At 38.2% G+C, this 16,742-nt stretch overlaps 1 protein-coding gene across 1 annotated transcript; it reads left to right on the forward strand.

The window, feature by feature from the left end:
* The first annotated feature begins 8,572 nt into the window (after nt 1–8,572).
* Nucleotides 8,573–16,102, forward strand: dnajc3a (DnaJ (Hsp40) homolog, subfamily C, member 3a). The gene is made up of 12 exons (XM_057336074.1): nt 8,573–9,055; nt 9,645–9,755; nt 9,881–10,005; nt 10,182–10,256; nt 10,682–10,834; nt 11,271–11,452; nt 11,749–11,868; nt 12,497–12,602; nt 12,714–12,834; nt 13,178–13,310; nt 13,394–13,542; nt 15,578–16,102. Exons 1-12 carry the CDS (start codon nt 8,974–8,976, stop codon nt 15,733–15,735), a joined length of 1,515 nt encoding a protein of 504 aa, XP_057192057.1. The 5' UTR covers nt 8,573–8,973; the 3' UTR covers nt 15,736–16,102.
* The last annotated feature ends 640 nt before the right edge of the window (nt 16,103–16,742 follow it).

Raw genomic sequence — 16,742 nt, forward strand, 5'->3', positions numbered from 1 at the left:
GGTGGAAGGAGGTTCCGCTCGTGATCTGTGTGGTCCAATCGTTGGTACCCCACAATCGCGTCATTTCCTTTGACTCTTTCAACGCGAAAACAGGTTTTTGAAGTTTCGGTAAGTTTTCTTGCTGGTAATGTCACTAGTGACAGGTACATCTAACATATTTAACAAATTCGTAGTGGTGTATTGTTGCCACCCTGATGGTCAAATTAATCTTTTATTTGAAAGTCTTTCTGTACTGTTGTACTTACACGGTTCTATTTACTGCCATCTGGTGGTAGAACTTTTTGAGTGATTTGTCACGTAAGTTAAACAGACTGATATTAAATAACAAAAATATAAACATAGTAATAAGACAATGCTTGTGCGGACATTCTATTTATATCAAGATATTCATATGAAATAAAACTGAAACTATTGTATAAGTAAGTAGCCTACTAGCTATGTAAGGTCGTTGATGACGAATTAGATTGGGTTCGAGGAGTGAGGACCATTAACTGAAGAAAGGTTACTGTGTTGGGGGTTACCCTTCATTATCAGTCAAATCAAAGTCTCTGATCATCCAACGCACGTAGTTTTTTGCCCAACCAAGCTTCGGACCTCAAACGGTCACGTGACAAACAGTGAAACTGCATGTTGTAATATATGCATTCAAGTTTGGTTAATCAAAGAGGACGCACACTTCGATGTTAGGTTTAAATTGTTTTGTAGTTTATTATCAGTGTTGGGTGTAACTAGTTACTAAGTAATTAGTTACTGTAATTTAATTACTTTTCCATTGAAAAAGTAAAGTAAGGGATTACTCTTATTTTTTCTGTAATTTAATTACAGTTACTTCTGATGTAATTAAACTAAATACTTTGTGTAATATATGTGTGTGTAATAGTGGAATTGACATCAAAATTCAAAGTCTAACTTTAAAATCCGTGTTTAATGTATAATTCTCACATTTGTAATACTTTGGTCAGTTAATAATAGTTTGCAGTCACATGGTTTTTGCGACGCGTAAGTGATTTTCCTCCATATAGAGTTAGGGTAAGGGTTTCATAAACAGCAAGGATTTAGTCAAAACCAACAGGCCACGCCCACAGATCTGACTCGAAACAACGAGGATTTAGGGTTTTGACTAGAAGGCATACAGCTACCTCCACTGGACATGCGCACTTCAATACCGCGTAAATTTTGTCACGCCGAAAAAAGTTGAATAATATATTTTTATTATTGTAAGGTTAGGTTTAGGGTTGGGGTGGGTGTAGGCGTTAGCTAATGTAATTTATTGTAATTATATGGCGAGATTTCTAGCAACAAAGGCCCTGTCCCAAATGGCGCACTCCGGTCTTGTGGACCTCCTCAGAGTTCACACTTGGTGACGTCAGGAAGTGCAGACCTAGGGAACTAGGCACGAGGCCAAAAGGGTACATGGGAGTGCATTTAGGGACAGACTTGAGGTCATCGCGCCGGAAAGAGCAAGCGGTGCTATCTAATCACTCTTGATCAGTGTTGGGTAAGTTACTCTCAAAAAGTAATTAATTACTAGTTACTAATTACATATTCAATAGTGTAATTAGATTACTGTACAAATTACTCTCTCCAAAAAGTATTTAATTACTTATTACTAATTACTTTCTATATCCTACATCAACCTTGATTAGTTCAAGGATGATTCAAGGATAGGTATGAAAGGGCTCTTTTAATTCATTTAAATAAATAATATTAAACTACATAAAGTAGTATTATTAACTGACCAAAGTATTACAAATGTGAGAATTATACATTAAAGCACAGATTTTAAAGTTAGACTCTGAATTTTGATGTCAATTCCACTATTACACACACATATATTACACAAAGTATTTAGTTTAATTACATCAAAAGTAACTGTAATTAAATTACAGAAAAAATAAGAGTAATCCCTTACTTTACTTTTTCAAGGGAAAAGTAATTAAATTACAGTAACTAATTACTTAGTAACTAGTTACACCCAACACTGCTCTTGATGTACTTTGGTGTCATTCGCTGATCAGTCTGCGCAGCGCCACGTGAAGTCGACCACACTGTTGTCCCATTGTTGTTATTTGGGACAGGAGCTGCCGGTTTTTATAGTTCTGTATTTCATATGTTGATATGCCACCTGAGCATTATGCAATAGATACTTATGTTTGTAATGCAACTGCTTCTGTATATTTATTTATTTGTACACACAATACTTAATGTGCATATAATGTGTTCTTAATATGCATACATGTTGTTATTTTATATTTCTCTATAATACAGAAGCTGTGTCTTTCAGCTTTACAGAGCCCAGAGACAACTAGATATAAATCTACATCAAAACATGGCTTATTACCTTAAGTAAGAAAATGCTCTGCATTAAAGGGGTCATATTGCGCGAATACGTGTTTTTCTGTGTCTTTGATGTGTATAAGTTGCCCATGCATGTACTGTATTAGACAAGTAAAATTGCAAAAATTAAAGTGTCGGAACAAAAGATACATTCTATCTAAAAGCGAATGCTCACCCAGACCTGTTTGAAACGTCTTGTGTAACCACACCCCCACAAATCAACGTCAGTTCGTGGTATGATTTGACTAAGACCGCCCAAATGTATACGCAAGTAAGGTGGGCGTACCTGTGAGTACAATTGCTTTGGAACCTGACCCAATCATAGCACACCACGCTTTTCAGAGCAATGAGCTTTGTAAAAAATCTGTGCGTTTCAGAGAGGCGGGGCAAAGAGGAGATACAAACATGCACTGTATGTGGAAAATACAGCGTTTTTAACCTTAAATCGTGTAAACACATTGCATTACATCTAAAACTATTTAATTCATTAATTTTTTATTTGATCAAAACATACATTTAAAAATGTATCCGTCATATTTACATATATGTCTGACATCCACGATACTCCTCCCATCCGTTCTGTGATTGGGCGTTCGCAAGGATTCCTGGGTAGGTAACTTCAGTGGAGTCTGCATCAATGCGAGCTTCGCCGAAGACCGCATCGAGGGCACAAAGGACGCGCTCGTGAGCAGACTTCTAAACGCTAAAAAGAGAAATGGGACACCTTACGAGCACGCGCAATTTAAGTCCATGAGACCACAAGTCCACATGAAGTGTGCCATTTGGGACAGAGCCAACCAGGATTTCTGACACTGACATAAAATATCCTGCGTCTGACAGTACTGTCGCGGACTTTCGTCATAACGCTTGTATTACACCTGTGTGGCTTTATGGATTGTTTTGAAAATGGTTCATTTTTTGCATTATTTGTCACGTTTATTGTATTAGTTTTTAATAAAGAGAACAAAACAATGTTTGTCACTATTACATTTATTACTTTTAATAAAATTACTTATGAGTGAGCGGCTGCGACCGAAATCGCCTACTTCCATACTGTATAGTAGGTGAAAATGAGTATGAGTCATGAATAGTATGTGCAACACCTCAGTATGCAGAAAACAGTAGGCGAGAAATACCCTGATGGTCTACTAATTCCGGCGAGATTCGTGAGTGTGGATCGGATGGACACTTTTCTATCCCATGATGCCACGGGAGCTGAGCAACGGTCAAATTTCAAAAGTAAATCAAATAAATATAGCGGAAATATTAATGCGGACGTCCATTTTTAATGTAAGTGCCAATAAATGAATTTCTCGTGACTAAATTATGTTTTTATCAACACACTTCTATGTTGTTGTTAATACGTCGTTGGTCAAAGAGCATACGGGTCACATGACCATAAAACATGGCGGACGCAGTATGTCCGAAATGTATTTATACTACTCCCACACATACGTACTGTTTTAACGGCAGATAGGTAGGTACTTATTCAAATTCAGTACGTACTGTCACAGTATGCGATTTTGGACGCAGCCAGCGATTGTACATTGGATGTACACTCAAAATCAGAATGCATCGTGAGTAAAAAGTAGTGAACAAATGTAGGGAATGAGTTGTTCACTAAGAATTCGGACAACACTACAAAATGGCGGACACCCGATATAGTGCACTATATAGGAGATAGGCGGCAAATTCAGACACAGCTTTAAAGTCACCATGAAACGGAAGTTGCGATTGACTCCTTTTCCATATCGTGACGTGTATCCCAGTGAAACGGCTTCTGAAATTGTAAAAAATGTAGGGCGGGGCTTTATTTTGCCCTTCCCTTTTTGAATGGTTTGTTGTAAGTTAGGCTTGCAGGGGAGGGCTAAAAATGCCTGGCCTTTGGACAGTCAGTATAGTCCTACCTCATTTTTGTTGCTGACGTCATGTGGTGAACGTTAAGCTTTTCTCCCCCTCTCAACAACAACTCTTCACCACATGACGTCAGCAACAAAAGAGAGGTAGGACTATGCTGACTGTCAAATGGCCAGGCATTTTTAGCCCTCCCCTCCAGCCAGGCACAACTTACAACAAACCAACCAAAACGATTCATGGTTTGATCGATTTGAACAGTCAAAAACGATGCAGAACATAGGTATTTTGACGTGACTTGGTGAATTCCTATGGAGAAAATCACTTGCTGGCCTCCATTGGCACTTCGCGCAGTACCATGACGTCATGTGCAAACGACAGTAAATGTCCTGTTCTAAGAAAGAGTTTGAAAGCCATGTTGATAACCACTGCTATTGTGCATTTGGACTTTTGACTTAAAACCATGAGGTGTCCCGTAATAAAATGTACACACCCAAGAACATCAGAAAACATTTAATCACAATGCATATAAAAACCTGTTCATCTGTTGCACATTATGACATTGTTAACTGGATGTTGTGATAGATTCTGATGTCTTTCACAGCTACAACAGCAATGAAGGAAACTTAACATCACTCCAGAACAAGTCCATTAGAGAGTTAACAAACAAAGTCAAAAAGCATTTTTTATCATCACAGCTGTGATTCAATCAAGATTCAATAAAGTCTATAAAAGGATTTTAAAAATGTATGCTTATTAAAATGGATCACAAAAGATCACAGAATGATCACAAAGAGAAACTTATCAGATTTGTAAAGAATAAATGGATGATTTTTACTATATGGATCTGTACAAGTGAATATAGGATAGCAAAGGGTTTTTTCATGCCATACAGTCCCACAGATCTGTAAACAATAAGAAGTGATTAACAAAAAATATTAAACTTGTTGAAATTACTTTCTTCTCTAAAATTCTCATCATTTAATGCCATATTGTTTTAACTTTTGTATTTTGTATGTTGGAAATGTACCAACAAGAACATCACAACCACATCAAAACTACTACATCCTAAAATGGGTAGACAGTTAGTCTACTGATGCTGAGTGTTAGCACTGGTCATGATGGAATCGAGTGAGCTGCAACAGCAGTAAAGAGACTTCACTATTTTGTCAATATCACTCCTCATAAAGAAATACAACAGACAGTCGGCAAGAGGGTTGAGATACAAGAGACAATGACAAAATATGTAAGCGTTATAGGCAACATCCAAATGTTGATGATCCACAACACACCGGGTAAACAAACTTGTAAATGAAAGGGGGAGAATGAGAAAAGTGTAGTTAACCAGCACAAGTGACAGGTTGCCCAAAACAACTTTGCGCTTTTTTGAGGTAAAGGATATTGCATGAGAGAGACCCCTGCAAGTACCAGCAAAGCACAGGATGATTATTACGTATGGGATAAAAAATACCACACATTGGTTAACATTGATAAACTCTGAATCGGCTGGTATTGCATAGGTCAGAGGCACTAACCAGATGATCAGTGTAACTGTGCGGGAGGTTTTTACCGTATGGTGAGATCTATACCAGTGAGGATGACAAACCAGAACGTATCTTTCAAATGCAATACATGCCATGAAAAGCAGGCCCACCATCAAGGTATACTTATACGCACGCCACAGTGGTGTACCCACCAATGAAGTTGTTACCAATAACATCATAATACTCTGTATGAAATCTGAAATAATCAGATGTATCACGTAAACTGAACCAGCATGATGAGATTTGACAAGAGAACACATTGCAAACAGGGTTAAGAGAATGACTGGAATTTCAATGACAGACACAACCCAGATGAATATGGCTTCTGGATATCCTACATATTCGTAAATCTTCTTTACAGATGATTTATTAAATACAGCCGAGCTGTTGTTGCTGAAATGTGTCATGGTCTCACAGTGTCTTGACAGTCAGCACTGTAATTAATAACAAACCTGACAGTTTTTAAACATTCATGTCACTCATTTCTGACTTCATGCAGCACAACATGCAACAACTTTTAATGGATGTTTGTTGTACCACATGCATTTACGTTTACTCGTGAATTAATACAAAGATATAATACTGTAGCTTGCTTTGGTGGTAACATGGAAAAATTTGATGACATCATCTTACCTGGATTCAGACTGTAGGATGTTGTTCATCTCTTCATAATGCTGTTTAGGAGGAGTTTAAGGTTGGCTTCTTATGAATAAAAAACAAATTACTTTAAATGGAAATTGGTTACGGTAGTGAGAACATGAGCCTTTAATCTGACAAAAACGTAATGTATACCTTCTCCCCCACATCTGAAGAAGCATAGTCCACAAACACAGTCAACAGAATACACTTTTATTTGGAGACAACAGCAAAGTTTAAGGGCAGCTCTGAAATCTCATTTTATACCTCTATTACAAGGGTGGTGCAAATCAGAGCATGCATTATTTAGTAGACATGAGATTTGCTTAATTTGGTTTTATACATAAGTTTCACAGTGCAATGACTTAAAGTGTTTAATAAATTTAAGAACCCATATATTCTTCCATTTTCTAACCACAAAGTGCTTTTGCACAAGATCCTTTCACATTTCCCGTCATTACACTATGGTTTCTTCTGCAATTATAAACCCTATTCACATGCAACAACATCGTAAAAGCTTGTTTAAAAAGTCTTAAAAGCTTCACTAACAACTTGGTATCATGTTGAGTTCTCAACAGTACATTAGCAATAACACAGTCGATTGCTGCTAATATATAAACATTTAGGTCACACCAAAAAGTCTGAGATACAACAGAAACATGACATACTGTAGGCTATAGATTGGTTAATTCATTTGAAGGTGGACATTTGAAAATCTGCAAAGAAATCTGTAAAGACACACGCACGCACGCACGCACGCACATTTTTATACTCTACAAAATAACCTGTTAATATAATGGAACGGCGCCCCCTTGTGGTAAGACAATTTAACAACTGCAATACTTTGTACTTTCATACTTGACGTTACTGTGATGAGTTTAGCTTGCTTCTGCTTATTTGCATTTCCATTAATACTTTGCAAAAATATGCTACATTTTTGCGTGATATGTTGTAATCTTTGTGATCGATTACGCTTTGTTTTTAATTCAAAGTCCATGGCAAAACAACTACATGCCAGCATACATTTCTGTTACAATAACATATGTCTACACTGGTTGTCTTGACATGAGTATCACTGTACCTGGTTGTGTTCTAAAGCTCCTTTATGGTGCCACATAATCTGTATAATATAGATGTCTAACCTTTTTGCTAAGCAAAATACCAAAACAGTTCATTTTTTCTACAATGTCTTGGCATAATAATTGCATTCAACAGACATCATACAATAACTCAAACATGCTGATTTATGGTGTACAAATGTAGTTAATACTCAAAGAAACCCTGACTAAGCGTGCGTGCGCAAACAGAATAAAACAATGATAGTGATGGGCGCTTTCGAAACAGGCTTCGTGAAGCTTCGATACCCGTATCGAATCTTTTGTATCGAATCAGTACGCTTGTTCGAGCTCATGCGGCGTTATGCAGACCGATCGGCGAGATTAGCCGCTTGCAGTAGATGGAGGAGTTGAAAAAGGAGCAGTCAAATCGGACACCTGCTGCTTGCCGTAGTGTTCGCACCGTGTTTCCTTTTCAAAGTGCGATTGAAGAGGATTAGAATAGTGGATTTGTCCAATAAACAAACGTTTAAATTAAAAAGTAGCAACCATAAACTCTTCATATAGCAAATCTTATGTGCTGCTTAACACTGTGTACCTAAAAATCAGTGGTAAGAGCATTGCGTTAACAACGCAAGGTTGTGGGTTCGATCCCAGGGATTGCACATGCCTATGTATAAATGTATAGGATAAAGCAATGTAAATCGCTTTGGATAAAAGCGTCTGCCAAATGCGTAAATGTAAATTACCAACGGAGTCTGTATTCATTTCCTTTTTACACACAAAATAACATGTTTATTATATTTGTACGAACAGAGTTTTTGCTGTTTTAAAAACATGCATTAATAAGTATTAGTTGAACTGAATGTGTTATAATAAACCCGAAACGCACGTGATCGTTGTCTAGCCAATCATGAAAAGCTATGTCGTCGTCACAGCCTGGTGCAGCCGCTCCTGAGATGATGCGCCAGTGTCGTACCGAAATTCGACTCCCCGTGAGATTACGACTCCCCTACTTCTGATTGGTTCATTCACTTAGGATGCTGCTTTGTGATTGGTCCCCATCTCTAAATCCCGCCCCCACACCTAATCCTAACCCTAACCTTCGTAGGAGAAAACAAGGGAGTCGTAATCTCACGAGGAGTAGGATTTAGCAAACCGGCTGTTCTCGAAATGCTCTCGCGGTACTTTGATGCCACACGTGAACGTCACGTGGCATCGGCGGCGGTTCAAGTCGAACAAAATTTCTAACCGGCATGCACTGCTTCAAGTCAGATTTCGATCGATCTGCGCAGCGCCGCATCAAATCGAACAAGCCCATTGTTTCACGAAGCCTCGCTCTGCCCATCACTACATAATGATGCCGTGGCTGGTCTCAGTTGAACCGCGCGCAATAGGCGGGGTTTGGAGAAATATCAGCCAATCAGAGGGACCCACGACCAATGGGCATGATGTTTTCTAGCCTGACCGCTGTGCGAATGCTCAGCGTGGCTTTAGTTAGTTTATACATTGAATCAGGGATCTGACAGAGTCAAGAAAAAGAAAACATGGTTACCATAAACCCAACGGCGCACAAATTACTAAATTACGTTCCCTTTTTACTGGTTTTGATTGATCTTCGATATGAAGGTAAGCGATCAGTTCTAATGCTGTTTTTTATAAGTAACGTTTTTAACTAAGTGTTTCTTAAAGTTCGTCTTTATAGTTATTAACAAAGTATTAAGCAACAAATTAATACATAATACATTCTTTAGACAAAGTGACTGTCTGGTTGTTTCAGGGTAACGTTACAAGATGTCAGTGAAGGAATAACAGCTGTTTAGATGTGCACACGTCCTACACATGGAAAAACCTGACATGACAAATATGTCAAGAAACATGTCAGACCTGTCAGACTTCTTTTAAATTTTAATAATGGCGATCGACTGCGGTCTGCATACGATTTCTCGATGTAGCTTTTTAACGATTTTAGCTCAAATAAATGAAGTTTATTCTGATTTCCATTATAGAGTTACTGTAAGAGTCACTTTTGTCTTTTCTAACATACTTTCTCTGTTTATTCCATTTTCTACATTAGTGTAACGTTATACTGTAGTGTACTTCGTATTGTATTGTAATCTAGAGTTGCATACTCGAGTGGAATCTACTCATGTCTACTCTTCTTTTATAAATGAGACATCCCTTACTGTACTTAGTTTACATCTGACGTGAATTCCAGGAGTCAATGGTGGAAAGGATGGTGGAGTTGAGAACCATCTGGAGATGGGGAAGAAGCTTCTGGCCGCAGGGCAGCTGGCTGATGCTCTCTCCCATTTCCACGCTGCTGTTGGTGAGTACTGGAACCTCCAGATCTAACAACTTCAATTTGATATTGTGTCAAACAAGAAATAGTGCATACTCGCATCTTTGTTACGTCTATAATTTATTTTTCCATGTGCCTGTTAAATGGATCAGATGGAGACCTCAAAAATTACATGGCCTATTATAGGAGAGCAACTGTGTACCTAGCCATGGGAAAATCAAAATCTGCATTACCAGATCTCAGCAAAGTGATCGAACTTAAACCTGACTTCACATCGGTAAGTAGAACACAATGAACACAATTTGGTCTAATCCTGGTTTGTTGGTCCTAGCTGGTTTAAGAAGGTTTAGCTGGTCTTCCTGCCTGGCCAAACTAGTGTAGCTGGGTTGAAATTGTAATGATTTATCAACACCAACAACAAGAAATGTTCCAGTGTTCTTTTGTAATCCACAGGCGAGGCTTCAGAGAGGAAACCTACTGCTGAAACATGGCAAACTCGATGAAGCAGAAAGTGATTTCAAAAAAGTGGTGAGCGACATATGCATTGACATACAAGATTATTCTTTATTAATCTGTGCAAAATCTGGAGAAGTACATGTCTGTAGAAGCATGGATATCATTACAACTATTGCAAGGCTTTCTAGATCATATAACACTTCGATTGTGTCACCTAGGAGGAAACACAATATTTAATTTCTCCTGTAATTACTGTACGTCTCCCTGTAGTGCCTTAGTATTCCTTAAACACTGAACATGTCTTTATATTCCCTCTTCAGGGTATTCTCGGATGAGTCAATTAGTGGGGTATATTAACAGTGTAATTCTCCCAAAGGCGTTCACTGAAGATCTTTTGTTTTTGTTTAATAAGAAGATGAGTGCAGTACTTCCTGTTGCTGCTTCTGGCTCGGGCATTACCTGTTGGACTCATGAGTTTTTGTTCGTCTCTCATCCAGCTCAAATCAAATCCAAGCAGCAGAGAAGAGCAGGAGGCCCAGAGCCAGCTGAAGAAAGCAGATGAAATTCAGAGACTGGTGCCTCAGGCTCAGATTGATTTCAGCCGCAAAGATTACAGTTCTGCTGCCTCGTACCTCGACATCATCGTCGATGTGAGTTAACCTGAAAGTCTCGCACAAATGATTATATTTGACTTGGAGGTTGTATTTGCTTTAGGTGTCCTATGCTGCCATTGTCCCGGTGTGGGAATAAAGGGATGTTTGGATTGTGTGTCATTTTTTGGGAGGGCTCTATGTTTGCAAATATGGCATGTTTGTTTGTTTCATAAGAAGTAGATCACAAGCAGTTTAAAGCAAAACAAATATTATGTTAAAGGCCAGTGTGTTTTCTATGGACAGAAATGCAATATGATATACTCAAATATGTCTTCAAAGGTGTATAAAGGGCTTGCATAATGAAGCATTATGTTTTTATTACCTTAGAATGAGCTATTTCTATCTTCATACCCTTGCAGTGAGAGGAAGTCATTGGTGAGTGTCCCACTCATGACTCAAGTCTCTGTTATTTACTGTCTCGTGATTTTCTTAGACATGTGTCTGGGATGCAGACTTCAGAGAGATGCGTGCCGAGTGTTACATCCAGCTCGGTGAAATGGGTAAAGCCATCAGTGACCTCAAAGCTGCTTCAAAACTGAAAAGTGACAACACTCAGGCTTTCTACAAGCTAAGCACCATCTATTACAACCTGGGAGACCACGAGATGTCCCTGAAGTAAGACGTGGTTATTATTAATGCATTAAGATTGGGAGTATAGTATGTCTTATTGTGATATACAGAGGATGTGTTTTGAATGGAATTAGTTGTGTTTTCAAAATAGTAAATGAAAGAGTAGTATCTAAGTACTATGCAACGTTTTTTTTTGCACTTTTAGTAAATATACTGTATAAAAGATAGCACAAAGAGTATAACAGTATGCTATTCTGAATCTAGCCTAAATTTGGACTATGCCTTTAAAAATCCAGCTAGATTCTGATCTAACAAACAAAATATCTTGTTTTGGTGTGCAGTGAGGTGAGAGAATGTCTAAAGCTGGACCCTGATCACAAGCAGTGCTTCAGCCACTACAAGCAAGTCAAAAAACTCAACAAGCAGATCCAGGCCGCAGAGGAACTGATCCATCAACAGCAGTACGTCACAATACGATTATATAACTAGCCTTCCACAAACATAAATGTAGACAAAAATATACTGGCTTTAATGAATTGTCATATTGTGTAATTGTTTACATCTACAACCTTTAAAGTGATAGTTCTCCCAAAAATGAAAATTCTTGTCATTTCAAACCTGTACGACTTTCTTTCTTCTGCTGAACAAAAAAGAAGATATTTTGAAGAAAGTTGGTAACCGAACAGCACTGGCCCGCATTCACTTCTATTGTATGGACACCAAACCAATGCAAGTGAATGGGGGCCAGTTAACAACATTCTTCTAAAAACCTTCTTTTGTGTTCTGCAGAAGAAAGAAAATCAAACAGGTTCGAAATGACAAGAGGGTGCGTAAATAATGACAGAATTTTTATTTTGGGGTGAACTAACACTTTAAGTTACTATCTCACATATCTAACCACTAAAATACACCACGCCCACTCTCTGCATGTTTTCTGTATACATCAGATTAAATGATTTACAAAATGTTCCCATATTCATTATCTTAAGGACTAAGCTACTTAATACACCTGTTTAACACACCTCTTAAAAGAGGATTTAAGATAGTCTGTTAAAAAAATTAAGTGGTTTTGATTTCCCAAATCTACAGGTACAGTGAGGCAGTTAGTAAATATGAAGCTGTTATGAAGGCCGAACCAAATGTTCCTCAGTTCTTACTTAATGCCAACGAGCGCATATGCCACTGTCTGTCTAAGGTAAGAGTGAGCTCCCTGACCACCAGGTGGCGCTGTCTACTACAGCTTACACTTCGAATGCTTACACATTCGTGTGATGGCGTAAATATGGTTTGCTCTTTTTTTTTACAGGACCAGCAAACTGCCAAAGCCATATCAGTATGCAGCGAAGTTCTGAGCTCAGATCCTCACAACGTTAACGCTTTGAAAGACAGAGCAGAGGCTTTGCTTCAGGATGACCAGTTTGAAGAAGGTTGGTGTGGATTCACTGTCATTTCTGAATGTCTGAAAAATGCGTTTATAAAATGTATCTTTTTTTGTTTTGTTTTTAATCATCATTTTAAACATAATGAAACATCAGTTAGACCAATATATTAAAATGTTATTTTGAAAGAAGTTGTCCTTACAATAATCAATATCAGCTCAAGGCAGACATATTTGGCCAGTGGCGGCTTGCAAAAAGTTGTTTTTATTTTAAAGCGTGGTGTTAAGAATCCCCTTTGTAAGAATTGAGCCCATTGGTCCATTTTGATGTTGTTTTTTAACATTGCTCTGAAAATAATTTGGTGGAATAACAGAATGTTGTACTCCTGCAGCCATTAAAGACTTGGAGACTGCTAAAGAACACAGCGAGAATGACCGTCAGATCAAAGAGGGTCTGGAGAGAGCGCAGCGACTCCTTAAACAGTCTCAGAAGAGAGATTACTACAAGATTCTGGGCGTTAAGAGGTTAGATATTAGATACTCCAATTTGGCATATTTTTTATTAGTATGGATGTCTAATATTCACTCTTATTAAATCGTGGTTGCAGAACTGCCCAGAAAAAGGAGATCTTGAAAGCGTACAGAAAGTTAGCACAGCAGTGGCATCCGGACAATTTCCAGAATTCAGAAGAAAAGAAAAAGGCAGAGAAGAAGTTCATAGACATCGCTCAAGCCAAAGAAGTTCTAACTGACCCAGGTAAAAAGTCTGGTTTTAAACCAGTATGTTTTGGCCTGGTTTTAATCGTAGTCAGCTGCAAATATGACTTGACCCCCAAAAATTCTAACAAAAGGTTTCTCAGTGGTTTACAGTAGTATCAGATGTACTTAAAAACATACTAAAAGTTTACCAAAGTTTGACTCCAAGAAAGGCCCCAATTTCAAAATGGTGACCATCAGGTCCTTAAAATTACCATTACTCCTTTGTATTCCTCCTAGACCAGGAATACTGGTGCCTGATACATGTTTTGGCCATGTATTATTCCCATTGGCATATTTGCATGATAGATAAGTGATTACAAGTACAACTACTGTATATATTAAAGCAATTGTTACAAGCATATTTATGCGAAAAATAAGTACAATTTCCCTTAAGTAATTGCATATTTCTCCTTTCTCATATCGTTTTGCTTAGTGTTGGTGATTTCTGTGGTTCATAACCATTCATTGAGACTATGCATTAAGGGGACTACTCTGTGGTGCATCCATGATCATCTCTGCTGCTTTCCAATGATTGACCTGTACTCTGGAGACAAAACGTGTATTTTGTCCACCTTGGATTTTGTTTGTGACCTGGCTATCAAACACAATGCTCCACCCGTTATTACGTTTGATCAGCCACTGTACTGGAAAGCAGCAGAGATGATCATGGATGCACCACAGAGTAGTCCCCTTAAAAGCATAGTCTTAATGCTGGGAGGTTTTCATACTTTTATGAACCTACTTGGTGCAATAGGCACACTGATGGAAGGAACAGGACTCAGGAACATTATGGAAGTTGTCTATGGATCAAATGCCGTCCAGCACATGATGACTGGAAAGTCAGTGCAAAGAGCTTTTCGTGGACATTTGCCGGTGGACAGATGTCTCAATCACCTGGTTGTGTACGTCATCGCCTCTTTGTACACTTGCATTGTTTATTCCATCAGCTCCCTTCTGATGAACCTCAACCACATCAGAGCCATCTCTTAAGTTTTTACAGCAAATAGGGCAAGTTTCTTGGTTTACAACAACATGACTCATGGTCAAAATTGCATTTGGAGTGTACTTTTTCCTCAAGCTAATTCAACAGTGTCATCCTCTCTTAACACACTTACATTGTTGGCCTTTTTCATGTGTTAGAAATCTAGGTGGGGGGGGGGTGGTATGGTTTAAGTAGTCAAGGATGAATTTTGTTTGAGCAAAATGGTATACACTGTGCTGCCAACAACATTTCAATGAGGCAAGCAATATCAAATGTCAGTATTCTCTTCCACCATCTTCTGAATTGCTGAAAATTGTGAATTTAGTTTTGTTGGGTTCAGTATAATGCCACCTTTATACTAACATCTATAGAGGATGCATTACATATGTAGTACCTTATTCAAATTTAAATGAGTGACCATTTTAGAGGGTTCATACACAGGCCTCTGTTCGGGCTAATTCAGAGTTGTTTATGATCAAAGTTATACAACTCCAATTTAAGTTACTTTTGGGTGCAATAACTTTTACATTGAATGTCAAGTCTTTAAGCAAAAAATGTGTCCACACGTACTGAGTAGGAGTTACATGACATAGGCTAAATCGTTTACATCTCTGGTTCACCCCAAACAAAGATAAAACCTTACAGTAATCTCACAAAATCATGTGTTCTATAAATTTGTAATCATGTCAGTGCAATTTAGACAAGTCCAATGGATTCATAGACCCAGACAACATAGGGTTAGACACCAAGATTACTTGGCTAGGTCAAATAATGAAGGAGTTAGGATATTTTAAGGGCTTCCTGCCCATCTTGGACGCCATCTTGAAAATTATACATTTCTAGTGGTCAAACTTTGGTAAACTTTTAGTATGTTATTAAGGACACCTAATACTACAAAAAACAGCCGAGAAACCTTTTGTTAGAATTTTTTTAGGGTTAGGTGTTTTTTTTTCATATATGCAGCCGCCTATCGGTTAAAGTAACAGTTACACAGCAACAGTTATTCAAGCAGAGGATTTTATGCTGTCATGTTCGTCTTGTGTCTCTGCAGAAATGAGGAGTAAGTTTGACCAAGGCCAGGACCCCATGGATCCAGAGAGTCAGCAGGGAGGAGGGCATCACCCCCACTTCCACGGAGGATGGGACAACTTTCACGGATCCAACCCGTTCGGTTCTGGACCTTTTAATTTCAAATTTAATTTTAACTAAAAGGTTCGGCTTAAAGGACATATGGAGGCTTGATGTGTCCTGGAATCAGCCAATGGAAACTGAGACGCTGATCCCGCCCACATGCTTGGTTCTATCATCAAGTGGCTTAAAATGCCCATGTGATGCTGTTCAGTGGTCAAGTGATCCCACTTGCTGACTGTCGTTCTCATTTGCAGAATTTGTGTTAAGCAAATCCCTTTCAGGGATCTTATAACTGTGAGCATAAAGGTGGTTTTGCAAAGCAACGTCTATGCTCACACGGACCTTTATTCCCATGAATAGTATGTACATAGAAAACAACTCTATTTTCCTATGAATTAAGTAATGTTGTAAATACTGAAATAAAGAGATATGAATGCTTATTTAAATGGACAGAGATGTTTGTCAATTTGCAATGTAGCATCCAAGTTATACATCACAATCTCGAGACACCACAATAATCCAGTACCTCAGAGATGACGTATATTTGTAAGCACCGCGCTGGTTCCCTCGACCGAAAGCCTATGTATTTTTCACATAGACTTTTGAAAGATCGCAAAAAAATAAGATCTGTGATTAACAAATGTTCATTTTTACACGTTTTGTCTATCAAAATAATCTTTACAGATTAACACAATATTTGCTATTTTTGAAGCCTTAATACAATCGGCAGAAGTAAAACGCTAACACGAGGCTATACAGACTACACATGGTTGCTCGATGTCAACGTCACCACCACCAATCCTCCGACAACTTTCTCAAACTTTATTAAAACGTGTTTATTAAAAGTAATTACTCCGTGAATGAATCCCGAACAATTATTTTAGACATTTGTGCCCATGTTGCTTTATTTGTGAGATTTATGTGCGCTATGACGTGACGTCCCCGCTAAAGGAAGTAGTCGCTTTTAGCAACTTGTTAGCAACCACCGTTTTAAAAATCACAAGCGGGTTATAACTGGTGTGTTTTATGTCATAAAATTACAACGTGAAAATATTTAGAGGTTTTGTTAGCCACACACCTGATTT

The sequence above is a fragment of the Triplophysa rosa genome, linkage group LG6 (assembly GCF_024868665.1).
Source record: "Triplophysa rosa linkage group LG6, Trosa_1v2, whole genome shotgun sequence".
Lineage (NCBI taxonomy): Eukaryota > Metazoa > Chordata > Actinopteri > Cypriniformes > Nemacheilidae > Triplophysa > Triplophysa rosa.

What these genes read in the sequence shown, in the direction of transcription:
- dnajc3a (XM_057336074.1), top strand. Translation starts at nt 8,974, where the DNA reads ATGGTTACCATAAACCCAACGGCGCACAAATTACTAAATTACGTTCCC. An exon ending in TTAAACCTGACTTCACATCG is followed by an intron (nt 10,006 to 10,181) that starts GTAAGTAGAACA and finishes TGTAATCCACAG; the next exon opens with GCGAGGCTTCAGAGAGGAAA. An exon ending in GACCACGAGATGTCCCTGAA is followed by an intron (nt 11,453 to 11,748) that starts GTAAGACGTGGT and finishes TTTGGTGTGCAG; the next exon opens with TGAGGTGAGAGAATGTCTAA.